We start from the raw sequence: 25,643 nt of genomic DNA, 5'->3' as shown, positions 1-25,643 counted from the left end.
AAAGAAGAAAACTGAGAGATGCTCCCTGGAACCTAGGACAGGACTCCCAAGTCCAAGAGCCTCTTCACCTACCCCTGCACTCAACTTTGAGGGTAGGGAGGTGGTGCCTAGAAACGTGGAATGGGAGACCGTGGAAAGGATTGGCTGGCTTTCCCTACCAGGCTTTCTTCTCTACCTTTTACTAAATACCCTCTGGACGGGTATGAACAAAATGCCTTCTACCTAGAGGCCAAGCACCTCCCCTTTAGTCATTATTTCACTCATGTACTCATTCATTAGATAATATCCGGTGTCCACTATGGAGTAGATGCCGTGACAGGTGCTGGGATACCACACTGCAACCAGATGCGGTGCCTGACTTGGGACAAGTCAGAGTTTACTCAGGATAGCAGACACACACATGGGAAACTCACATGTGCATGAAATTGTTAACTGATGCCAAGAAGCACAAAGTGCTTTGAAAATATATGCAGAGCACTTGTCCAACTCCAAGTTACCTGGAAGAGAGTAAACCTTCAAGTTACGGACAGATAGGAACTGAACTCAAGCCCCCTGACTCACCCTCCAGGAATTTTTATATTAAAATATTTTTAACCTTTTAAGAAATATCCCTGAATAAATATAATGCCCTAGCATTATTCGTATGCCCCAGATATTTATTCATATCTTTAGGTGTTAAATCAACTTTGTTGAGGTATAATTTACATACAATGAAATGTGCTTTTAAGTATGTTTCTTTAAATTATTTATTAAAAAAAGTTTAATGTTTATTTTTTAAAAATTAATGTTTTTATTTATTTTTGAGACAGAGACAGAGCATGAGCAGGGGAGGGGCAGAGAGGGAGACACAGAATCTGAAGCAGGCTCCAGGCTCTGAGCTGTCAGCACAGAACCTGATGTGGGGCTCAAACCCACAAACCATGAGATCATGACCTGAGCTGCAGTCGGACGCTTAACCGACTGAGCCACCCAGGCGCCCCTAATGTTTATTTATATTTCAGAGAGAGAGAGACAGTGCATGAGTGGGGTAGGGGCAGAGAGAGAGGGAGACAGAATCCGAAGCAGGCTCCAGGCTCTGAGCTGTCAGCCTGGAGCCCGACTCACAAACCGTGGTATCATGACCTGGGCCAAAGTCAGATGCTTAACTGACTGAGCCAGCCACCCAGGCACCCCTAAATTATTTTTAACTTAAAAAAATTCTTAAGGAAACCATTGGATTTCTTTCATTTCTGCTCCCACAGTGACTGGTGCTGAAGCACTCAATAAATATTTATGGAATTGAATTAACCCATGTGACCGAAAATAGACAAAAGGGGGGGACACCTGAGTGCCTCCATCAGTTAAGCATCCAACTCTTGATTTCAGCTTACCTCATGATCTCACAGTGTCTGGGTTTAAGCCCTGCCTCGGGCTCTGAGCTGACAGTGCGAGCCTGCTTGGGACTCTCTGTCTCTCTCCTTGTCTCTCTACCCCTTTCACATGTGTGCTCTCTCTCTCTCCCTCAAAATAAATAAAGAAAAGAAAAGAAAAGAAAAGAAAAGAAAAGAAAAGAAAAGAAAAGAAAAGAAAAGAAAAGAAAAGAAAATAGAGGGAAAGAAATCCACTCAAAGCTGCTGTCCAACACTGTAGTAACACAATGACTGTCTTACTTTCCAGTTTTCTCCCACATCACAGGTCCTTGGGGCTTCTGTGATTTGTTTTGTTTTTAAATATTCAGCGCTTCCCACTTCCCCAACCTATTTACTCTCTGATAGTCAAAGTGTGATCCTTGAATGACATGGACACCAACTGGGAATTTGTTAGAAATGCAGACTCTTAGCACCCGTCCCCCACCCCCAGACCTGCTGCAGATTCAGGATCTGCATTTTAACAAGATCTCCAGGTGATTCCTGGGCACATTCAAGTTTGAAGTATAAATAATAACAGCCATTTTTAGGTGCTTACCATGGGCTAGGCTTTACCTGAAACACCCGAGTGGACAACACGTAACATCGTCTACGTATAGTCGCTCATATTGTTTCTATTTTAAAGTTTATCACGTTGCATTATTGCTGTCATTTGCACATCTGTCTCCCTCACTTACTAATAATGTTGTCTTGGGCAAAATACTAAGCTTTTTGTGCCTCCATGTCTTTTTTCATTTGTAAGAATGGAGACAAAAATAGAACCTACTTGAAAGAATGAAATGAGACAAAGTTCATGAAACAGCACAGCAACTGGCCCATGGTAGGTGCTCAACAAATGCTTGTTATTATTATTCCAATCTTTTAATCTTACAGAAATATGGCAATAAGCATTTTCCCCCACCTCTGATGATTTATTTATGAGAAATTCCTATGAGGGTCAAGGAATGTTATGTTCAGACTTTCTGGGTTCTAAACAGCAAGAAAATGGCCAAATTTTCTAGGTAGGGAGAGACCATGACTGATCTCAGAAATTAGCATTTCACCCTAAACAGGGATCCGGGGGTAGTTTCGTTTCCCTGATGATGCTCTTAAGAGCATCTCGCTCTTCTTCCAACCCAGCTTCCCTCAGTCTTGAGGAAAATTCCAAATCCTCTAAAAAAAAAAAAACCTCAAGATCTCAGACAATGCCATTCTTGGCTTCAACTATAAATGCTATTAGATGCTGCCTACTATTCTTCTGAGCGAGAATATAATGCTCATAACTAATCCCCAAGGGTGCCTATTTAGGGCTTTACAATTTTTCAATTTTATTAAGTACTTGGCAGTTAATGAAAATAATAGGTAAGATGGCCTTTCCAAGTGTTACCCTTCACAGTCCATTCTTGGTTGCAGGAGTGGTGATTATTGTTAATGCCATAACTTTGTCGCAGGAAATGCAGACCTGGGGCCAGGCCTCCTTTCTAGAAAACCCCCGCCCCCAGCAGCTCCCATTTCAGCCTTAATGAGAGACCTTGCTCCCTTCATTCACTTTAAAATGTCCCTGTGGAGGGCAAAGGAGGCGCCCTCCCCCCACCCCTGCAAGTGAAAGGAGCTCATTAAGAAGTCCTTTCTCAGGCACGAGGATTCCCGCTGGGAATTCCACCACAGGGCCAGGTCCTTCCTGGGAGAAGGGTTGACCCTTCCTGCTCTGAAATGCCAAAAAGCATTTTTAAAAAATTAAATTTTTAATTCTGTGACAATTGTAGATTTATGTACAGTTGTAAGAAACAATAGATCCATTATACCTTCACCCAGCTTCCCTCCACGTACAGATCCTATCTTCTAAAGCAAAATACTAACACTGGTAGGAGATGCAGAACATTTCCATCACCATTAGGATCTGGCGTGTCACCCAAGGGCCTTATAACAGAAGGGACAGACTCCAGGTCCTCCTCCTACCAAAAACTGGGGGAGAAAAATACTATGGACATTTTCGTGTTTCCATTTATTATTACACTCATCAGACCTCCAATACTAGCTCCTTTATTATAAAAGCACATAACGGGGGCGCCTGGGTGGCGCAGTCGGTTAAGCGTCCGACTTCAGCCAGGTCACGATCTCGCGGTCCGTGAGTTCGAGCCCCGCGTCAGGCTCTGGGCTGATGGCTCAGAGCCTGGAGCCTGTTTCCGATTCTGTGTCTCCCTCTCTCTCTGCCCCTCCCCCGTTCATGCTCTGTCTCTCTCTGTCCCAAAAATAAATAAATATTAAAAAATAAATAAATCAATAAATAAAAGCACATAACGGAATGCAAAATTATAGTTGGCCTAGACTCTTCAAAACACCTATGTCATGAAAGTCATCAAAAAAGGAATGTTGGGGAATTGTTCCAGATTAAAAGAAAAAAAAAAAAAAAAAGACAAGACAACTAAATCCAATGTGTGGTCTTGGATGGAGGTAAGCAATTGCCATAAAATATGTTATTGGCACAACAACGTGAATATACTTAACATTACTGAACTGTATGCTTAGAAATGGTTAAGATGGTAAATTTTATGTTATGCAGGTTTTATTATTTTTTTAACCACATATTTAAAAAAGGACATTATGATGAAATTTGATTCATTTGGACAATTTGGGACAATTGATGAAATTGTCATGGGACAATTCATTTGGGACAATTGATGAAATTTGAAGATGATTTTAAAGTAGATAATCCTATCGTATCAATGTTCAACTTCCTTTGTACTTTGGTCATGTAGGAGAATGTTTTTGTCCTTCAGAATTACATGCTGAAAGTAAGGTACAGAGGGATGAAATGGTTCAAGAAAAAAACCCGGAGAGGCGGTTAAAAGCACAAATATGGCAAAGATGAACAGTTGTTGACTCTGGGTAGGGTGTATGGGTAGTCTTTGTATTCTTGAAACTCTTTCATCAATTTGAACTTATTTACAGAATACATTTTTAAAGGAGTGGAAAGAAGTTAAATGATCTTTGTTCCCATCCTGTCACAAGGGAAATAAATTTCTACTTGAACTAATATATCTGAGTACTCACTCCGGGAGAGGTGCTGGGCGTTTACCTGCATTTTCTTCCTTAATCCTCTCAGTAACCCCACCAGGAGGTCTTAACTCTTATCCTTGTTTTTTGGGGGCAGGGGGTTGGGGCCTAGGGAGGAAAGGTGCTATCCAAGGTCCCAGGCTGGTTAGGGGCAGGACTGAGATCTGAACTTCCCAAAAGTGCTTTTAGGATCGTTCTAGAATGGCTGAGACTTCTTTCTCTGAGTTATTATTTTTGGTTCGCACCATGGACTCCTACATACACTACTACACTCTTCAGCATCTTGCCTTTTCATATACAGAGGTATCCATGCAAACAGATATCTTATGAATGGCATTCCTGGGTCTTACAATGGAATTGCTGGGTTGGCCCCTTTCATTCGGGTAGGAGTTGCAAAATTGCCCAAGATTTGAAGTCAACCCTGTGGATATATCTGTCCATTCATGCAACATGTCTTTACTGAGAATCATGCTGGGTGCTGGGACAGAGCAGTGAACCAGACAAAACTCCCCTGTTGGGAGGCTGTTACTGGCTGAAGAAATGAGCCACTTAAAGTAGGAGGGTTAAAAAAAACAACAACCCCAAAACAAAACAAAAAAAAACACACAAAAAAAACACGTAAATCAGGACCAGGTAGGGTGCAAACTCACCAACATGTGGAGCAGTAGAGAAATTATTGACTAGGCTTCAAATTGGCTCTGAGCTTGCTGAAAGCTGTGGGGAGAGGGGTCATTTCCTTTTTAGCTTTCTATCCTTATACTTGCACATTAATGTAAACATTCCTCTATTGTTGGACTTCTAGGACAGTTCCAACTCTGATTTTTTAATAGGATGTAGAGAAGTTGCTCACCTGTTCGAAAACCTCCCTCAATCTCAAGATTTTTCTTTGACGTAAATTTTAGAAGTGGAACTCCTAGGATAAAGGTGAAGCCTTTTTAAGACCCTTGGCCTAAGCTCCAATAGACTTTTAAACGGTCCCTCTAGAAATGTGCTTTTTATTTAATATATATACATATATATATGTGTGTACATATATATATGTATATATATGTGTGTGTATTTTTTTTCTTTTTCTTTTTAGAAATTTGCTTTTTAAAGGACCCTTGGGAAGTTCCTAGTTTTGAGGGTGGGGGTGATAATGCCTCTACTTTAGGAGAATCTCACTCCTTATTTCAAATTCATGGTTGGAATCTCTTTGCCTGAGAAAATGAGGCCTCGGATCTCTATTGTCTGTTTTGTTTTTCTCCTCAGGACAATTATAAAATGAATGCCTGGCCTCGCCTGAGGTAGGACTGCAATGCAAATGGCCGCAGGGTGCCGAGAACACTGCCTGGGTGTAACCTTGGAGGAGTTACCAGGGGAACTTTCGCTTCTAGACCATCTTTCTCATCTGAAAGATGGAAAAATCCACTCAGTCATTCTGGCAGCAGGTATTTACGGAATACTTTCTGTGTCCCAGGCCCTGTGCTAGGTGCTGGGGACACAGTGGTGACCAAGACAGAATACTGCCCCGCCCCCCTTCCCCCTTCCCCCCAGCAGCTCACAATCTGATGGGAGAGACCCACTGCATTTAGAAAGCCGCTCAAAGACATTGCAAAGCGGTAAATTCTAGGAAGGAGGGGAGGTTGTGAGCAGGTTCAATGGGGGTGAAGCGTCCGTGGGGGTAGGCCATCTGTGGGTAGACCTGAAAGACGAATGGAGGTTAAGGCGACTAAGTCCTCCACCTCTGACCGGCCGTGGGCATAAACCTAACAACCAAGGGGGAAACCCTAGGGTTTGGGGCTTGCCACCCTGCCTTCTCCGGCTCCTCCCCAGGTCAGCATGACTCAGTAAGCACTTTCCAAAGCCCAGCCTGCAGGCAGGGTTATCTGTAGTCTGTGTATATGGACTTCCTGAAGCTTGGAGGGAGAGGGCCTGCCCAGAGGAGATAAGGATGGGTCTGGACAGGTCTGTTTATCCCAAAACAAAAGAGGAGGCAGAGTCCAGATCCAGAGCAAATCCCGGGAACTAGAATCCTTCTTTTCCAGTCCCTCAACAAGGACGGTTGTTATTACTATACCAGACACTGTGTTAAGCACTTTCCTCATGGCTTCTTGTATAACCCTCAGGAAACTTCTGAAGCAAGTACTAGAAGGGCCAGGGAACCTGAGTGACCTAGGGTTGGAAGCCCGTGCCCTAAGTCATAAGGCCTCTTCACTCTTAATTGGGCAGCACTCTATAACATGGAAACACGTTATATTTCACAACAACACAACGAGGAAAACATTGAGAGCCTTTTTAAAGGGAAGAATCCAAGCCTTAGAAAAGATCATTGCTAGAGGTAAGTCCCAAACCCATGTTCCCTGACTCCCCCACATATTTACTGAGCACTTACTATGAACTAGGCCCTCTTCTAGGTGCACAGTGAACAAAATATAGCAGTGGTCAAAACAGATAAATAAGCTGTCCCTCATGGAGCTTACATTCGAGTCAGGTAGACAGGCAGTAATAAGTAAGTGAATACATAGCACATTGGACGATGGTAAGTGGAGATGGGGAGTGCTGGAGGAGGAAGGTGAAGGCTTGCTCTTTAATAGGCAGGTGAGTGAAGGCATCTTTGATAAAGTGTCATTTGAGCAAAGACCTGACGGTAGTGAAGAAATGAGCCATGCAAGTATCTGGGGGGAAGAATTCCAGGTAGAGGGAAAAGTAAATGCAAAGGCCCTGAGGTCAGAGTATGCTTGGCATGCTCAAGGAAAAGCAGAGGTCAGTGTGGTGAGAACTGAAGATGGTAGGAGGTGGGATTGGGTCAAGGTCATGGGGGACCTTGGAAAGACTTTGGCTTTTGCTCCCAGTGGGATGGGGAGTCACAGGAGGGCTTTGGACAAAGACTGGCCTGGCTGCTCTGGAAGAGCAGACAGGAGTGGGCAAGGGTGGAAGCTAGGGGCTCAGTGAGTAGGCTCGGTGCAGGATTCTGGTGGAGTGAGGACCGTAGCTTGTACCACGGTGCTGGCACTGGAAGAGTGGTGAGGGTCAGATTTGGTATCAGAGCTGAAGGAAAAACTGTCAGATATGCTGGTAGATCCTGTGTGGAAACATGAGAGAAGGGTGTGAAGAATGACACTAAGGTTTTTGGCCCCATTCCACACCGTCCTATCTTCCTTGTTTGACAGTGTGGGAAGCCAGTGCCCAGACTGGGGAAAACATTTGCACAGGGTCACTCAGTGGGTTGATGGAAGAATGAGACCAGGCTGCTGACCCTCTTCCCTTTACCATCCTACCCCCCTCAGGAGTCAAACTTGAGCTTCCAGAAATAAAGGAAAACCCACAGGTACCTTATGGTGTGTCTGAAAGTAAGAGAAAAATAAGTTAGGGTTTCAAGGGAAGAAACATTTATTGAGCACCTGTTGTCGGGTAACTGTGGTCCCTACACTAGGGTAGCTCAGAGCCTGAATACATGTGTCCCAGGGAATGAGAAGTTAATTGCTTATTGGAACTCAAAGAAGGAATAGAACTTATCTGACCAGGAAGAAATTCCTTTAGGCGTTGAAGAGGAGGTGAGATACTTTTTTTCTCCCATTAAAATAAAAGGAAGAAAAAAATTGTAGGTAGGGAGTGTTCCCCCCCCCCCCCATCCCCACACTCATTAAAAAACATAAAGACCTAGAACAGGCAATCAGTGGTGGAAAAAATTCGAACACCAATGGTCTCTGCAAGAGTTGGGGCAGAGATTGCCTGGAAAGGCCAAAAGAACTTTCCAAGGTGATGATGATGTTCTGTATCTTCATAGGGGTTTGGGTTACACAAGCACACACCTGTGTATATGTGCATATAAGTGTTCAGGGAATGTGCACTTGAGATGTGTTCCTGTCTTTTATGCAAATCTTACCTTGAAGACAAAAAAGTGTAAACAAATGTTAAACTCTAGTTAATGAAATGCATTTTGAAATGTTTAGAAGGAAGTGTACTGATGTCTGCAACTTACTTTGAAATGCTTCAAAAAGTAAGATGGATGGCTGGATGGATAAAATGTTAACAGCAAAATCTGGGTGGAGGTATAAGAGTGTTCCCCATAAATTCTTTCAACTTTGCTGAATGTTAGAATATTTTCCATAATAAAATGTTGGAAAATTATAAAAGTAACTAATAAATTGTTCCATAGTCATCTTGGACAATTGAACAGTAACTATAAAACTAGAAGTGTATATACATATGAAGAGGAAATATAGAGGAATGTTCTTGGTAACCAGGATTGTAATGGGAAAAACTTGTAAACAGATGAATTGTCCATGAGCAGGATCCGTTGTGAAATAAACTGCAGTTCATTCATCCTGTGGGATTCTGTGAAGCAGTTACAAAGAATGACAGTCATATGTGTTGACATGGACATTTTGTCCATATGGATTGGCCGAGGAAAGGACAAGATGTTACACACATAAACATTACGTGGCCTCAATCCTACCTCCAGGACTCTGGGTTTTGCATCAGGAGTGACCTGTGTCAGGGTTTTAAGCAGAAGCTTGAGGGCACTGGAGTAGGGGGATGAAAAAGACCTTATAATGTAAGATCCTTTGGGCATCCACCTGGGTGTAACAGACAAGAACTTCAGGTGGAACCCTGAAACCTGGAAGGTGGACTGAGGTCTCTTGGAGGCCCTGAGAACAGAAACAGAACTGGGGTGGGCCTGGGGCCTAAAACTTGTAAAGGTAAACATGGCCTGGTTACTGGGCACCTGTATTTCCCTGTCACCATCTCTACCACCAGCCCAGCTGATGTGTCTTCAGGAAAATCTCCAGGCTCAAGTCTGTGCCAATGTGCACGAGGACAGACATGAGGGCATGCGTCATTCCTTTCAACACTCACCATACCACACGTTACAGATGGAGACGGTAAAGCTCAGCCAGGCGAGGTGGCTCTGCTGGGTAACAAGTGGCAGAAGCAAGACTTACTCAAAGAACTTCCAAAAGTTAGAAACCGATCAAGTATGGGTGAATACCTTATTTCATGATCGTCACAAAAAATGGAGGGACGTTCTCTCAAAAGTAAGGCATGCTATCTGTTTTAAGGCTCAGGATGGGGAAAGCAGTAAGTGGTTCACACCTGGGACCCAGGTCAAAAGCCAAAAACGGATCATGGACTATTTTGCAGTGGAGCCTCTTCTTAAAAGGGCCATTCTGAGGGGTGTGTTTCAGGGCAGTGGTGGGCAATAGTGTTGTGTTTTCTTTCCTTTTCTTTTTTTTCAAGTTTGTGTATGTATGTACATCCATGGGTACGTATGTAGCCTCTACAGCCAATATGGGGCTGCCAACTCACAATTCCGCGATCAAGAGTCACTTGCTCTCCTGACTGAGCCAGCCAGGTGCCCCAGGGCTGTGTTCTCCTAACTGTGTCTCATACCTTTTAAAAAATCATCTCCTTAGGCAATTCAGGGGAAGCAAATTAGGAGTAATATTGTTACCACTATGAATAATAATGATGATAAATAACTTGAGCATTCATTCATTTGATGTCTGGAGAAATTGGGATAAAATATTACCTACAGGTACAGAAACTTGCAGAATGAAGGGAGGGCTTTTTTGCTTTCTATTAGCTACCATTGTGCCAGACACGATGCAAAATGCTCTGTTTACATCTGATCACATTACTAATCTGTCTGCTGAAAACCCTCCAATGATTTCATGGCTTAAGGTCTCGTGATCTGGCCCTGCCCTCTTCACCAGATTCTTTCTCTCCAGTTGCTTGCTCGAGCCACATACGGCCTCCTCTCAGTTCTCTGTGTTCCAGGATCTTAGCAAGTGCTACTCCCAGTGCCCAGAACGCACACACATTTCCCTCCACCTTGTAGCCTGCATCCCCTCAGAGCGCTGTTGGACCATCACTTTCTCAGGGAAGATTTCTCAGGCCCTAAAACCGAAAACGTTTCCTCTTATTCACCGTGCCTTTGTCTTCTTAGCATTTAACACAGCTGTAACCTCCTAATTGTTTAGGAGATAAATTGAATTAGTGTCTGTTTCCCTACTTGGTTGTAAGCTCCGGGAGGGCAGAACCAGGACTGAGTCCATTTTTGTTGTGTGCTTTGCCCCCAGCCCTTCCCACCCATTCCATAGATATCTACACCCTCCTCCACCAAGGCATCGGCCTCAGTGACAGCAGCGAGGAGAAAACTGCTTCTGTAGGGAATGGAGAGAGGAAGAGTGGCCTACTTCCTATCCTAACTTCCATGCCCACCCCAGGGCATTTCTCTGTTTTGAAGGAGGGAAAGGAGGAGGAGAAGGAAGATGCCAGGAGCAGAGCCTCAGGACAGAGTTTCCCTGGCTGAGAAGGCACGGGCGGACTCACTTCCCCTGGCAAAGGAAAGTCAATGGGGCTGTGCAGGGAGCGAGGGGCTCTTCGGGAGATGCAGGGTCCCTTCACCTGCTCACCAGTGCCACCTCATAGGCATCATGCTAAAACTTTTACAGGGTAGCAAAGTGGTTAAGACCACGGCTTAGAATTTAATCTCGGCTCTCAGCACACTTCCTGGCAGTACGACCTGGAATAATTATTCTGCCTCTGTGGCCCTCAGTTTCCCCGTGTGTCACATGGAGATAACACCGCTTTCTACTTCGTAAAGGGGACGCAAGCATCAGTGTGTAATAATATGTGTAAAACACTCAGCCCAGTGCCTGGCACAGGGTTATTCCCTTGATGGCTGTGACTAGCATGCTTAGTTAATAATAACTAATGAATAATACCTGGCCAGACTCTGTGTACCTGTCTAGGCAGGTATATTTACAGCAGATATTTCAATGGCCCATTTTTAGGTTTGAAAGGCATAAAAGAATTCCTTCTGTGGGTCGACTGGGGCAGAGAGAAATCTGGGTGTTCCAGCAGAAAATGAAAGGTGAGGAACCCACTTTGCAAATGAAGGTGGCCTTTAATGACACTACAATTGAGACTGAGTAGTTTACAATAGAGTTCTTTCACATACCTGGGCTCAGAGAATGCCGGCAGTCACTCCAGGAAGCAGTCATTACTATTATTATTATTCCAATCAGACTGGGAGTTGACTGAGGCTCAAACTCCTTAGCATAGCACACAAGGTGGGGGGGGGGGGGCAGCGCACAGGGTGGGGGTTGAGCTGGGAGTCTAGTTCCAGCTCTGCCACCGGCCAGTTATGGCTTTCAGGCAAACCTCCTTACCTTGCACAGCCTCAGTTTCCTCAACTATTATATGGGGCTCATCATACTAGCCACTGCTTGTGGATCCAGCGGTGAACTGGGTTTGCCTTGGCAGCCTGGAACCCAAGGGACAGGGCTATGTGATGCTGGGGAGGCAGCGAGAGCTTTTTTCTCTGCACCTGCCAAGAGCTGGGACAGCAGGGGAGAGGAGCAGCATGAATTCATGTATTTTGGGAGGCGCCTGGGTGGCTCAGTTGGTTAAGTGTGATTTCGGCTCAGGTCATGATCCCATGGGTTCGTGGGTTTGAGCCCTGCATCAGGTTCTCTGCTGTCAGCGTGGAGCCGGCTTGAGATCCTCTGTCTCCCTCTCTCTCTGTCCCTCCCCCGCCTCTCAAAAATAAAAATAAACATGAAAAAAATAACAATGTATTTTTTAAATTTACTAAGCATGTTTATGGTTGTTATGGTTCAAAATGCCCTCTATATATTAACTTATATGATTCTCATGACAATCCTATGAAGTGCTCTTATTACCTCCATTTTATAGGTGATGAAATCGAGGCATAGAGAGATGAAGTCACTTGCTCATAAAAATACCTACCACATGTGAAAAACCTATTATGCAACAAGCACAGTGCTTAGCACTTTGTATGTTATTAAAAACCTGTAGCTGCTTTGAGACTTGAGAAAACAGTGGTAGAATTCAACACAAGTACCATATTTAACCACAACTTAAGTGTAAACCCATCAATGTGTTGATTAGCATGATATTTATGTGTGCTTTAAAAAAATTTTTTTTTCGGGGCGCCTGGGTGGCGCAGTCGGTTAAGCGTCCGACTTCAGCCAGGTCACGATCTCGTGGTCCGTGAGTTCGAGCCCCGCGTCAGGCTCTGGGCTGATGGCTCAGAGCCTGGAGCCTGTTTCCGATTCTGTGTCTCCCTCTCTCTGCCCCTCCCCCGTTCATGCGCTGTCTCTCTCTGTCCCAAAAATAAATAAACGTTGAAAAAAAATTTTTTTTTCATTGTTTATTTATTTTGAGAGACAGAGAGAGAGAGACAGCGCATGAGTGGGGTAGGGACAGAGAGAGGGAGACACAGAATCCGAAACGGGCTCCAGGCTCCGAGCTGTCAGCACAGAGCCCGATGCAGAACTCGAACCCACAAACACAGAGATCATGACCTGAGCCGAAGTCAGATGCTCATCCGACTTAGCCACCCAGGGGCCCCTTTGTGTGTGCTTTTTAAAAAAATTTATGTAAGTAATCTCTACACCCAGTGTGGGGCTTGACCTCAAGGCCCCTAGATCTAGAGTCACACGCTCTACCCACTGAGCCAGCCAGGTGCCCCTGTGTGGTTTCTTTTTATATTTTAGTTTTTAATTTAATTTAAATTAATTAATTTTTGAGAGAGAGAGAGCATGAGTGAGTGAGGGGCAGAGAGAGAGGAAGAGAGAGAGAATCCCATAAGGGGCAGAGAGGGAGAGGGAGAGAGAGAGAGAATCCCAAGCAGGCTCTGCACAGTAAGGAGCCCAAAACTGGGACTGGAGCTCACCCAGTGCGGGGCTTGACCTCACCTGAGCTGCAGTTAGATCCGTAACCAACTGAGCCACCCAGGCACCCCTGGTTCATTTTTTTAACGCTAATTTTTGGGGGGCATCTTTTTATTTGCATAAGCTCTAGTTTACAGAAGAGTTGTAAGACTAGTACAAGGAACTCATGAATGAATGCCTTAGCTAGATTTTCCATTTGTTTACATTTTGTTCCATTTGCTTTATGCGTAAATATACGCATATTATTGTTTCTGAACCATCTAAGAGCAAATTGGTGATATTGTGCCCCTTTACCTCTAAACACTTTAGTGTTTATTTCCTAAGAGCAAGGACATTCCCTTATCTATGTGTTTTTTCAGATGACGAAACAAATGACCTTTAATCACAGAATTTTTGTTGTTTCCTTATAAACATTGATTACCATCGTGAGTATAATTGTGATCTGCTTAGATAAATTTTTATTTTTACTTACTATTTATTTAAAGATTTTATTTTTTTATTCTTATTACTATTTTTAAAGATTAAAAAAAATTTTTTAATGTTTATTTATTTTTGAGACAGAGAGAGACAGAGCGTGAGTGGGGGAAGGGCAGGGAGAGAGGGAGACACAGAATCTGAAACAGGCTCCAGGCTCTGAGCTGTCAGCACAGAGCCTGTCCCGGGGCTCGAACCCACGAACCATGAGATCATGACCTGAGCTGAAGTCAGACACTTAACCGACTGACCCACCCAGGCGCCCCTATTTTTAAAGATTTTTTTTTAAAGTTTATGTATTTATTTTGAGACAAAGAGAGAGCAAGTGAGCAGGGGAGGGGCAGAGAGAGGGAGGGAGAGAGAGAATCCAAAGCAGGCTCTGTGCTGATCCTGTCAGCGTGGCAGCCCATCGTAAAGCTCAAACCGTGAAATCATGACCTGAGCTGAAATCAAGAGTCTGTTGCTTAACCAACTGAGCCACCCAGGAGCCCCTTAGAGATTTTATTCTTGAGTAATCTCTATACCCAATGTGGGGCTCGAACCCACAACCAGAGATTAAGATTCAAATGCTCCACCGACTGAGCCAGCCAGGCACCCTAGCTACATGGTTTTTTAAACATCAAAAAGCAAAATCTTGGGGAGTCTGGGGGAAGAAAGAAAAATCTTTCATAAAAATATTTCTTTGGGGCCTGGAGCCTTGTCTGCCCAACTGGGTAATCCAGCATCAATGTTTTCATTTAAGGTCATTTAATGCTCCCTGTGCCAATGAAGTATTTTCTCTCTCTGGCTGGGGAAACCGAGGCTCAGAGAGACCAGGTGATTTATCAGATTCAGGCAACTTTGGAGGTGGGATCCCAACCACAGTGTGTGATGAAAAATCCCTTTCTAGGACACGTGGGTCCATCCTTCCGAGAACGGGTCCACCACCCTGGAGGAGGGGTGTGGTGTGGGAGATGTAGATGGCATGCCCTACCACTCAGACAGTGAGAGGAGCACTGGACACAGTCAGGGGACCTGGGTAGCAGCCCAGACCACAGTGTGACTCCACATTCATGCAGCCAAGGCCAAAGCAGACTTGCTGAGCTCCCTTTCAAATCCACATTATGTAAACCTTCCTCCTTTAGGTAAATGCACCACCCTTCACCCAGGTGCTCAGGCTGAAATTCTAGGGGCCATCCGTGATGCCATCCTTTCCTCTACCCCCTGGAGCCATCAGCACTACCTGCCCCAATCCCCACACCCTATCCCAAATTCAGTCCCTTCTCTCCACCTCCTCTGCTCCCACCGTGGTCCAGGCTACCATCCTCAGTTTTCCAGACCAGGTCCCTTCCCTGTCCATCTCCCCACCTGGATGTGTTTTAAACATCTGAGTCAGATCGTGGCTCAAATGGTGACATCCAAATCCCCTGCCATGGCTTACTAGGTCCCACAAGACCTGGCCCCCTATTATTTCTCCCCTCCTCACTCCCTCAGCTCTGGCCACACTGGTGTCCTGCTTGTCCCTACCACATGCTGTCCACAAGCTGAATCCTGACCTAGGTCTTCCCCTGGCTACATCAGTCTTGTCTCCATTTTATCTTCTTCCCAGGTTGATCTTATTCTCTTATTTCCTTATATGTGTTCATTTTCTGATGCTCTCTACCCAGCAGGTAAGCTATGGGCTTTCTTGTCTCAATTCCTAGCCAGCCACCTGCCACATAGCAGGTGCTCAGTCAAGGTCAGGCTGCCTGGCTGACCCACTTTGCACAAGTGGGTCCATCTCTTCTCTGGGCCTCAGACCCCTCATCTGAAATGGGGTGCCTGATTCTCCTTGCCCTGACTCCTCATGGAGTGGCTGTGAAGTTCAAATGAGGTGGTGACCATGACCAATGAACTTTGCAAATTATAAAGTGCTGTGCCCTAGGGAGACGTCCTGCCATTTTTCCTTCACCCATTCTGGCATTCCTTCCTTTCCAGATGATAGGAGTCAACACTTGCTCGTTCGGATCCTCTACTTTTTTTCTGAAGTTAGGTGGTCTGCTTTTGCCAGAGATGTCTGCATGTTCCGGAAAACCACCCCTTTGGCACCTAACCTAGGCCTCCCAGGCACTCCTGGTGGTACAGACATCTTTTTCCATGTGGCAGATCTTGGTTTATGGATCAGAAAATGGGCCCACCAGCCCTCCCCAAAGGTCCACCAGCTTATATATTTCTTTCCAATAAAGGCATACCTCAGATGGGGGCCAAGCCCCAGGTCCTTTGAGAGATCCCATTCTTCCTACACCAACTGACTGGAAGCCAATTTTGGATGTTTGGGCCAGAGGCCAAGAAGATCTCGCTGCTCCTTCACGGGAGGCTCTCCCATTTCACTTTCATATTTCCTCAACCTCCATCCAGGTTCCTAGGTAGAACAAGATCCAATAGGTTTAGAAATGTTTGTAGCTTCTACAGAGTTTGCCATGTAGTAATTTGCAAAGGCCTGGTAAGAGATGAAGGGAGAAAGCTGTGGTTTTACTCAGAGATCTGGAGCCCTGGAGGCTGGAAACCTGTGTTCATTCATTCATTCAACAAACTTGCACTGAATGCCTCCTGTGGGCACTAGACATCCAGCTTGGAGCAAGATAGATGTGGTTTCTGCCCTCACGGAGGATAGTTTATAGTACCTGTGTCACAAGAAAAAAACAAGAAAAAGAAAGATGTAAACAAGGAAGTTGGCAAAACAATGTGAAAGAGCTCAGAGTGCTATCTAGGGAATGAAATAGGAGGGATGGAGAGGGGAGACTGTTATGTGGGGTGATCGGCGGCAGAGTGGGAAGGCCTCTCTAGAAGATGACCTTTTGGCAGAGAACAGAAGGGTGAAAGACTGGCCATGTAGAGATCTCTGAACAAGGAATGTCCAGGAACATGCTCTATGCGTTTCAGAGCAGAGTGGTGAGAAGGCTGCCGAAAGTGGGGGGTGGGGGGGGGTGAGGAGGCTAGGAAATGCAGGGAAAGGCAGGCAGGAGCCAGCTCCTATAGGGCCTTGCAGGCCATCATGTTATCATCCACTTGTTCTTTCACTCATTCATTCAATACATATTTATTAAGCATCTACTGTGTGCTAAGATACCCGGAGATCCATCCTGCCCTCACAGTCTAAAGTGTGGAGAGACACGCACAATAAGCAGGCAAATAAATATATGAATATAAATACCAGGGTGCGATAAATGTTAGTAAGAGAGCTGTTTTCCAAAAGTTCAACGCCCTTTAAGGGCAGAGGCAGTGGAAAAACCTAACAGAGTGGGGCTTCTCCTTCTGCTGGTGAGGCCTGCGGGACCAGAGAACCCAGGCAGCCAAGGACCTGACTGCCTTCCCTGTCTGCTCTCCTCTCCCCTCCCCTCCCCTCAAGATGGCTGACAAAGGCCCAGCAGGGTGGGAGGAAGGAAGGAAGGACTGGTCCGAGGGTCCAGAGGGGGTGACTGACTGGCGGGGGCAAGGCAGCGCCCTGGTAGCATTGGGGCTGAGGTGGGGGTAGAGGGAAGACTCAACTGCTGTGTGACTCCAGTGGGGGCGCTTCCCTCTCTGGGCCCTGCATCCAGACCGGCGCGTGCCAGCTTGGGGTGGGGGTGGGGTGGGGGCGGCGAAGCCGGGTCCCCGATGGAGTCCCGGAGTTGGGGGGATGCCTGCGAGCTCCCCATCAGGGCCGGTTCGAGGAGTGGGTAATTTAACAGGCCAGGGGTAAGGTGGGGGGGAACAGGAGGCGGTGCCTGTGGAGGAGGGGCGGAGGGGAGGCTCCGGAGTGATTTCAAATTTCCCTCGTCCCCACCCCCGGCTCCCCCCGCTCGCGCCCGGGGCCCGCTCTGAGTGGCTGCGGCGGGGGCGCCCCCGGGCGGGGGCGGGGCGAGCGCCGGGCCATGGTTACAAGGGGCCTCGGCACCGCCCCCTCCCCACCCACTCCAGCTGCCTGGTCCGGCCTGCGCTGCCTCCGCGCCGCAGCCGCCCCCCAGCCCCGCGGACCCGGCCCGCGTGGACGCCCCTAGCGCCCCCCGACGGACGCCACCGGCCCACTGGCAGGCCGGCGAGCGGGCGGCCGCCGCGCCCGGCCGGCAGCGCGGGGGTTAAGTGGCCCAAGTAAACGTAGCTCGGTGATCGGCGCCGGAGATTCGCGAGCCGAGCGCCCTGCGCGGCCGCCCGCCGGCCTCCCGCCAGCCTGTCCCGACCCGCGGTTCGACCGCGGAGCGGCGCCCGAGCCAGGCTCTCGGCAGGTGAGCGCCCCGTGGTCCGGGGGAGGCTCGCCAGTCTGGGGGCTCCGGGGGCTGGGGTGGGGGGAGGGAAGAGACAACAGAGGGGTCCCGGGACTGGCAGGAGGGACCCTCTCTTCGGGACGTCCGGGGGAGCGGCTCCCATCCGTCTAGAGACCCGGCTTGGTAGGGGAGGAGAGGACCACTGGACCACCTGGAACAAGAAGGAAAAATAGGGCGGGGGGTGCTATGTCTTGCAGGGATAATCTTGCTGTAGTCCCAAGACCCCGGGGAGAGAGGTTTGTCTTCAGGGAGGGAAGATGGGGTGGCCTTCCTGGGGTCTAGACTGGAAGGGAGGACGTGTTCCTCCGGAGAAAAGTGGAGCAAGAAGGGGTCTTGGTCATCAGGAGGGGGAGTCCTTACCTGGCCTCGGCTTCAGAGGGAGCCTCATTAGGGGCGGGGGAAAGAGGAGACAGTTCAGCCAGGAAGGTGGGCGTCCGTCCCTTAAGGCTTGGACTAGAGGGTTTCGGGCGAAACCCGTTTAACCCCCTCGCAGGGATGGAAGAAAAGTAATGGGTGTGAGTGCGGGCGAGCAGGTGGGCCAGGGTGTGCACCAGGGGGGTGGCCTCCCGAGGTCCTCTCTAGATGAGCCACCGGGGCGAGGCACAGCGGGACTGCCGGGACGTCCTCGGGAGGGGCTGCCCTCTCCCCTTTGCACACCTGGCCGGGGAGGAGCCCGGCTGGGGCGGCGCCACCCTGCCCCGGCCACGCTGCCTGCCCTGGGGGCTCACTTTCCATTTTTCCCCTCTTCCGGGATGAAGCCGGTCCCACTTCCCAAACTCCGCAAACCGAGGTCTCAAAACCTTTAGTAGCACCTCCCCGATACCGGCTTCCCTGCTAGTGTGAGCGTTCGACGAGGGAGAGTAGGTGTTGAGTCCCACTTCGTAGGAGAGAAAGTGGAAACCAGGAAAGACTGCGGGGGGGACTTAGCAAGTTAGCAGCAGGGAGCCGCTCTTGGGCTCGGGCTTTCCTGCTGGATTTACTCACCTGTGGCAAAGAAGGGCAGCCTTTCTGGGCCCAGCCCCAGGCCTGTGCCTCCAGTCTGCCCTTTCCCCTTATCATCTGGCCTGAGAGACTGGGCTCCTGTGTTTCCCCATCTCCCCACTTCCCTCGCGCCTCCCCCCCCCCCCCAACGCCCCCCCCCCCGACGCCCTACCCCCGCCCCCAGCTGAGAGAGTGCATGCATTAATGAGAATTACGGACAGTGAATTTGGACCGCTTCCTGATTTCTGGATGCTGTGGGTTTAGACTGACGGAAATTTTCCCGAGGAGGGGTAACCCTTCTGCTGCTCTCAGGTGGAGGGCTCAGAACCCTGACCTACCCCTGCCCTCCTCCCCAACACCTGCTCTGGCTTCTTGCGCCCCCACCATGGATTCCAAGACTGCCTCTATTTTTCCAGGGTTGAATTGATGATACCTATTTTATAGGGCTGGTATACAGTAATTACTCAATAAAAGTCTGCTACTGTTGGCATCCTTAGCTAGCATGTGGGGTAAGCTGGCTGCCCTCTTTAGCGGCACACAAAAGTCTTTGGCGTGCATTTAAATCTGTCCCAGCAACTCCATTTCCCTCTGTGCCTTAGTTATTACATCTGTGAAATAGGAACAGTGTTACTAATAACCCTAGGTTGTGTAAGAATGAAACCAGTTTTATGCACGATTTAACATTTAACCCTCTATGTTCCTCAGATGTCTGATGGGTGTCAATAGCTCCTTCCACACTGGGCTTGGGGAAAGGGCTCGATGGGATAGTGCTTGGCATAGCAGGTGATGAATGTTGACATCTGAAATAGTTAAACAATAGCCCCTCTTTTTAGGGCAGCCACTAATGAGAAATGGGGATGAAGGGAGGGACCTCTGCTGGCTCTACCTATCCTGTATTCCACCAAGGTACCCTATTCCTTTCAGTTAGGAAAGCTTTTCCAAATCCTTCCAAAGCTTTCCCAACTCCTGTTGGGAGTTGGCAGGAAGGAACGCCTTTGTTACTTTTTGAAAGGAGCCAGGGTTTTTGGCGGGTTGGGGCCGCTTTTACCATCCGTCCCCCAAAAGTTTGAGGCCTACCTTGGAGGCATAATGGCAGAGCTAAGTGAGATCCTTTACCTTTCCTCCTTGGGGTAAAGAGGGCCAAGACAAAGGGGTTGGGCCTGGCTGCATCATGCGCCTAAAGCATAGGCATTACCTGCCCCTCCTTCAAACCCTAGAAGGGGAGGAGAGTATCTGGGAGCTGCAGGGGGTGAAAGGGAGGAGCAAAGGGAGGTAGGGTTGGGGGAAGTACCTTGCCTTCCTTTCCTTCCTTCAGCCACGTGGGGCCTGCGACCCAACGGTGCCTGTCACCCCTCACTGCAGCCCCAGGGACCCGTTTCCGATTTGGGAAAGTTTTTCCAGGAAAACTTACCTTGTGATTCCTTTGTCTCAGACCAGCTCTCATGCAAGCCATCTTGCTCAGACACCTTTTCCAATTTCATCTGAGGTGGTGCATTTTATTATTTTATTTTATTTTATTTTATTTTATTTTATTTTATTTTATTTTATTTTTATGGTTTTAATTTTATTTTTGAGAGAAAGTGAGAGCTGGGGAGGGGCAGAAAGAGGGAGACAGAGGATCCAAAGCAGGCTCTGCACTCTTAATGTAGAACCCAATGCAGGGCCTCAAACCCATCAACTTTGAGATCATGACCTGAGCCCAAGTGGGACGCTTGCTTAACTGACTGAGCCACCCTGGGCTAGTCCATTTTAAATCTCTAACTCCTCCTGGGTCCTATATCATGACAAATGCCCCCACCTTCCTCCAGCACTTGATAGGTACAGGGCCTCAGCTCTGGCCCGTTCTTGTGAGTTATTTTTTAATTGTGAATTCAGGTTGCTGGATCAGAGAAGTACAGAATTCCTCATTGCATTTTCAGACCATTCTTATCTTTGCAAAGTGAGGGGCTGATTTGTCTAACTTTTTGTGGGGGCTGATCTCATCAGATCCCTTTTGTAGCTGATGGGACCAGGGGTTATGGGCACCGACCCCTCTGCCTCCACGCACTGGAAAATCCATGTATAACTTGACTCCTCCAAAACTTAATGGCCTACTGTTGATGGGAAACCTTACTGAGAACATAAACAGTCTATTAACACATACTTTGTATGTTACATGTATTGTATAATTTATTCTTCTTCCAATAATACCTAACTTAAGTTTTTTCAGGGCACCTAGGTGGCTCAGTTGCTTAAGTGTTAGACTTCGGCTCAGGTCACCATCTGCTGTGGCACAGAGCCTGCTTTAGATCCTCTGTCCCCCCCCCCCCCCGCCCCTCCCCCCACTGGTTCTTTCTGTCTCTTAAAATAAATAAATGTAAAAAATTTAATTTTTTCCTTAGTATTGCTAGGTTATGCAGTTAAATCTTTTTTTTTCAAATTGTTGTACATTTCCAAACTTTTTTTCAATATATTTCTTGAAAAAAATCAGCATATATGACACCTTTAGTTCAAGCCCACATTTTTCAGGGTCAAGTGTATTGTAAAAAAGCCTGTTATCCATTGGGTCATATTATTAGTCTGAGGCAATAAAGGGGCCTGGGCATTAGAATCAAGTCTGGATTTATATACCTGTTCACTCCATTTATAAGTCACTGGCTTGAGCCTCAATTTCTCCATCTGTAAAATAGTCCAAGAATGGTTGGCTAATTGCAGGGGATGTTTAAGTCTGTTGAGTTGCTATAGCTTAAATATTGAGTAAATGTTGCATGTTACGGGGGCCCCTGGATGGCTCAGTTGGAAGAACATGCGGCTCTTAATCCCGGTTTGTGAGTTTAAGGCCCATGTTGGGTGTAGAGACTACTTAAAAAATAAACTTGAAAAAATGCATGTTATGTAGTAAACACTCAAATATTGGCAAGTGGTTATTCTTTACTCCAGGAGGGAAACACAGTCCCAGTTCGCACAGTCTCCTCAGTTTTCTTCCAGGGAATAAGCAAAGATTTAGGAGGACCTGTTTTGTGTAGGGAATGGAAGTACTTCAAAAAATGCTTCATACAAGTGAAAATCAAATTTACCGTCTTCAGATGCCAAGAAGAAACTAGTCATCACCTGTACTTTCACAATGCCAAGGTAATCAACGTTTTGCTTTTATTTGGGGGCCTCCATTTCTATGTAGATAGGACCAGGAGGCCTTTCTAAGGGACCTGGATCCAAGGAGTACAGACTGGCAAGGAAAGGCGGCTCAATTGGTGAAGGCCTTAGAGGGCACTGTGGTCACCATTGGGGCTGGCCTTTGCAAGCAGATGGAGAATAGTTTTGGGGATCAGGGGGAACAGAGTATCTGGAATCTGCCACCACTGGATTCTGTTGTGTTGTTTTTTTTTTTTAATTTTGTTTTTATTATTAGCTTGCCTGGTCAAAGTTGCCTGTCACTTCACCCACAGAGATTTCATTCATTAAAACTGTGGTCTGTGGGCTCTGCCCTAGCTCAAACCCCTGTGTGCCCTCTACCTTCCCTCTGTCTGCTTTAGTTCTGTGACTCAGGGATCAAACTCAACTTTTGCAGAAAATTGTCTTTTTATAGCCTTTGAAATGTGTGAAGAGCGGTAGCCATAAAAAGACTACAGGAGATTTAGAAATGCACTTTTCAAAAATGATGAGAATTGATGGGTGGGAGAGTAAGCAGTTGTCAGTGGATAAAGGTTCTTAACCAATACATTTCCTTTTGGGGGCAGGTGGATACTGAGCAGGTGTGGGATGGGAAGAGGCCCAAGGTGGCTGGGGGCTCCTAAGGTTGAGGGAATACATTTCTTGGATCATCACCTCCCTAGTTTTTTTCTCCTCTCATTCTATAACTCTTAAGTCTCCTGGCCTGGTGGAATTGTCTTTGACCATTTGTTCTTATGTTCTGCTTTTTGGGAGATGGTCCTCAGCTTCCAAGTCCTAATATTTTAACTTTTGTCTTTTGTTTTGAAGTGTTCTTGTCCCAGAAATTCCATGTGTAATGGAGTCCTCATCCATCTTTTATCTCCCTGAGAGTATTGTTCTCTGTTTAGCGCTCATTCCAATATTTATTTCTGAGGGTTTTTTTCTGTTTACTTTTTCTTTTCTTTTTTTTTAAAGGCTTTTTTTTTTTAAATGTTTATTATTTTTGAGTGAGAGGCAGAGACAGAGCAAGCAGGGGAGGGACAGAGAGAGGGAGACACAGAATCCAAAGTAGGCTCTAGGATCTGAGCTGTCAGCACAGAGCCCGACCCGGGACTCCAACTCACTACAAGATCATGACCTGAGCAGGAGTTGGACACTTAACCCACTGAGCCACCCAGGCACCCCTTTTCTCTTCTCTCCTCTCCTCTTTTCTCCTTTGTGAGAGTGCAGGCGGGGAAGAGGCCGAGAGAGAGGGAGACAGAGGATCTATCTGAAGCAGACTCTGCTGACAGCAGCGAGCCCAGTGTGGGGCTTGAACTCCAGAAACGCAAGATCATGACCTGAGCAGAAGCCAGGTGCTCAACCGACTGAGCCACCCAGGTGCCCCTACAGTTTTCATTTTTAATATTTAAGTTTTGAGCTTGATCTTCATGATTGAGAAGGATGAAAGTCATCTGAGACTTGAACCGGAGCATTTATTTCTCTGTGGGACAATGACTTGCACATCCCTATGGGTCTCCCCAAATAGGAACGATGTTCTCTGCCCTTGGGTCTGTCACCAGAGGAGAGTGATCTCCTAGTGTCCTGCCTGAGAGGCACAGGCCTGGCTGCAGAGAATGTGGTTCTCAGTCTCAGGGATCCTGTGTAAGCCTCTGGCTGGAGGAGGAGCATGGCCTACAGAACAGGCTGACCCAGGGGGATACCAAAATATTTCTTTACCTTCCACCCTGCAGTCCCATCTTCTGAGGCTAATTGGGTCTATTCATAAGCCCCATTTGTTTGGTGTTGGAAGTGGACACACTTGGGCCACAGCTGGGGCTGGAACCCAGGCTTCCAGCTCTAGGAGAAGGGACGATGCTTTCTCGGTCAGTTGGTGCAGCCAGCACAGTGCTGGGCCCCTGGCTCCATGAATGTGCGCTGTTCGGCTTGACTGAAGCATTGCTCTGCCTGAGTTTTGTGGCTGCAGCACTAGAATCTAGAGGAGAGGGGAGCAGAAAGAAGCAGAAGGAAGCTGGCTCACCCGGGATGTGGTGAGAAACGGAGTATTAACTAGGCTAGAAGCCTGAACAGGCAGGTACTGTGACAAAGATCTTCTGGGTCGTCCTGGGTTATGCAAGAGGCAGTGTGCGACACTGGGTGGAAGGGTTTGGAAAACTCTGAGCAAATCTGCATAGAGGTGTGGACAGAATCTGTCCTGTTGTGCTCTTGTAAAAGGGTCTTAATTATATTGGGAGAGCAGTGTAGATTTTGGGGTGAACCAACCTTGTTATTGTCTCCTCCACCACCTGGCTTTGTCCTACCACCCTCTCCTGAACCAGCTGTGGGCTCCGTGAGGATGAGCTGTTGGCCGTTGTCTGCCTGTGCTTCTCAGTGCCGAGCATGGCTCCTGAAGCCCGGGGGAGCTCCTGTCTGATGCTTGTAGGAGAGTGGCCTTTGCCAGCGTGCTGATCTGTCTTGGGAAGTTCTGGGTAAGCGCCGGACAGAGTGATTGCTCAATATTAAGCTTGATTGTCACCATTACCTAAGGCCACACAGCTAGCAGGGAGTAGAATGTGGATGGCAATGCTGTTGCATTTCTTTGAGACCTTTGTCCCCACCTGGCTTGGACCCACAGAACTGGCAGGATGCACAGATGTGTCGGGTTAAGATACTCAGGAGTGCCCGCTACAGCCCGCTCTTTGCCTGCAGGCCTGCTTCACCACTGTTGAGACTGGCAGACCCTTGCCCATACCAGGTAATTGTAGCTAGTTTTTGAAAAAGGTGGTTTATGTGGGACATAGGCTTTTTTTTTTTTTTTATGTTTATTTTTGTCAGAGAGCAAGCAGTGCCTGCACAGGAGGGGCAGAGAGGGAGACAGAGGATCCAAAGCTAGCTCTGAGCTGAGAGCAGAGAGCTGGACACGGGGCTTGAGCTCATGAACCCTGAGATGATAACTTGAGCTGAGGTCAGTTGCTCAACTGACTGAGCCACCCAGGCACCCCTAAAATTTCTTTTAATGTTTATTTTTGAGAGAGAGAGGCAGAGCGGGAGTGGGGAAGGGGCTGAGAGCGAGGGAGACACAGAATCTAAAGCAGGCTCCAGGCTCCGAGTATCAGCGCAGAGGCCTATGGGGGCTTGAACTAGTGAACCACGAGATCATGACCCGAGCTGAAGTGGGAGGCTTAACTGACTGAGCCACTCAGGCACCCCTATACTTTTTTTCTTGTGCAGAGAACTTTTAAGGTTTGCAGTCTTAGCAACTTTCAAACATACAATGTAATATTTTAGTTGCCGTGCTGTATATTACTTCCCAGAGATTTATTTGTACCTTTTGACCATCTTTAAGTCATCTCTACACCAAACATGGGGCTCAAATTCACAACCCTGAAATCAGGAGGCACATACTCTTCTGACTGAGCCAGCCAGGCGCTCCCAAAATTTTGTCTTACAAAATATACTAAAAGAATACATACATACATACATACATACATACATACATACATACATACACACAACACACACACATATAAATATTAGGACTTTCTGCTTATGGTAGCAGTAATCTGTAAGTCCTCCCATGTTGAATCAACTAGAAGTGCTGTGTAAATTTATTTGTGTGCAGAGCTAAGCTCCCTAGAAAAATCCCCTGGGGACTAACTAGAAGAGGGAACCAGAAATAAGAAAATGTA

The 25,643-nt window shown here is 47.1% G+C and overlaps 1 protein-coding gene and 1 long non-coding RNA gene across 8 annotated transcripts in view; one reads left to right on the top strand and one right to left on the bottom strand.

Annotated features, from left to right (window-relative positions):
• Positions 1-416: 416 nt before the first annotated feature.
• LOC125161873 (uncharacterized) lies at positions 417-18,456 on the bottom strand. The gene is made up of 3 exons (XR_007150788.1): positions 18,226-18,456; positions 15,814-15,983; positions 417-497 (listed from the first exon to the last, which is right to left on the bottom strand). It is a non-coding gene; the product is annotated as an uncharacterized LOC125161873 (long non-coding RNA).
• The window catches only part of DNMT3B (DNA methyltransferase 3 beta), a 42,108-nt gene continuing 34,053 nt past the window's right edge, over positions 17,589-25,643 (top strand). For 6 of the 7 annotated variants that reach the window (XM_047852100.1, XM_047852097.1, XM_047852098.1 and 3 more), the window contains exon 1: positions 24,595-24,709. In XM_047852100.1, coding sequence (XP_047708056.1) covers positions 24,608-24,709 — 102 coding nt within the window. In that variant the 5' untranslated portion in view covers positions 24,595-24,607. Of the gene's footprint in view, positions 17,827-24,594; positions 24,710-25,643 lie in introns of those variants that run through there. The other variant, XM_047852096.1, reaches the window with a different exon arrangement.

Source organism: Prionailurus viverrinus, chromosome A3 (assembly GCF_022837055.1).
Source record: "Prionailurus viverrinus isolate Anna chromosome A3, UM_Priviv_1.0, whole genome shotgun sequence".
Classification (NCBI taxonomy): domain Eukaryota; kingdom Metazoa; phylum Chordata; class Mammalia; order Carnivora; family Felidae; genus Prionailurus; species Prionailurus viverrinus.
This window is presented reverse-complemented; position numbering and strand designations above follow the sequence as displayed.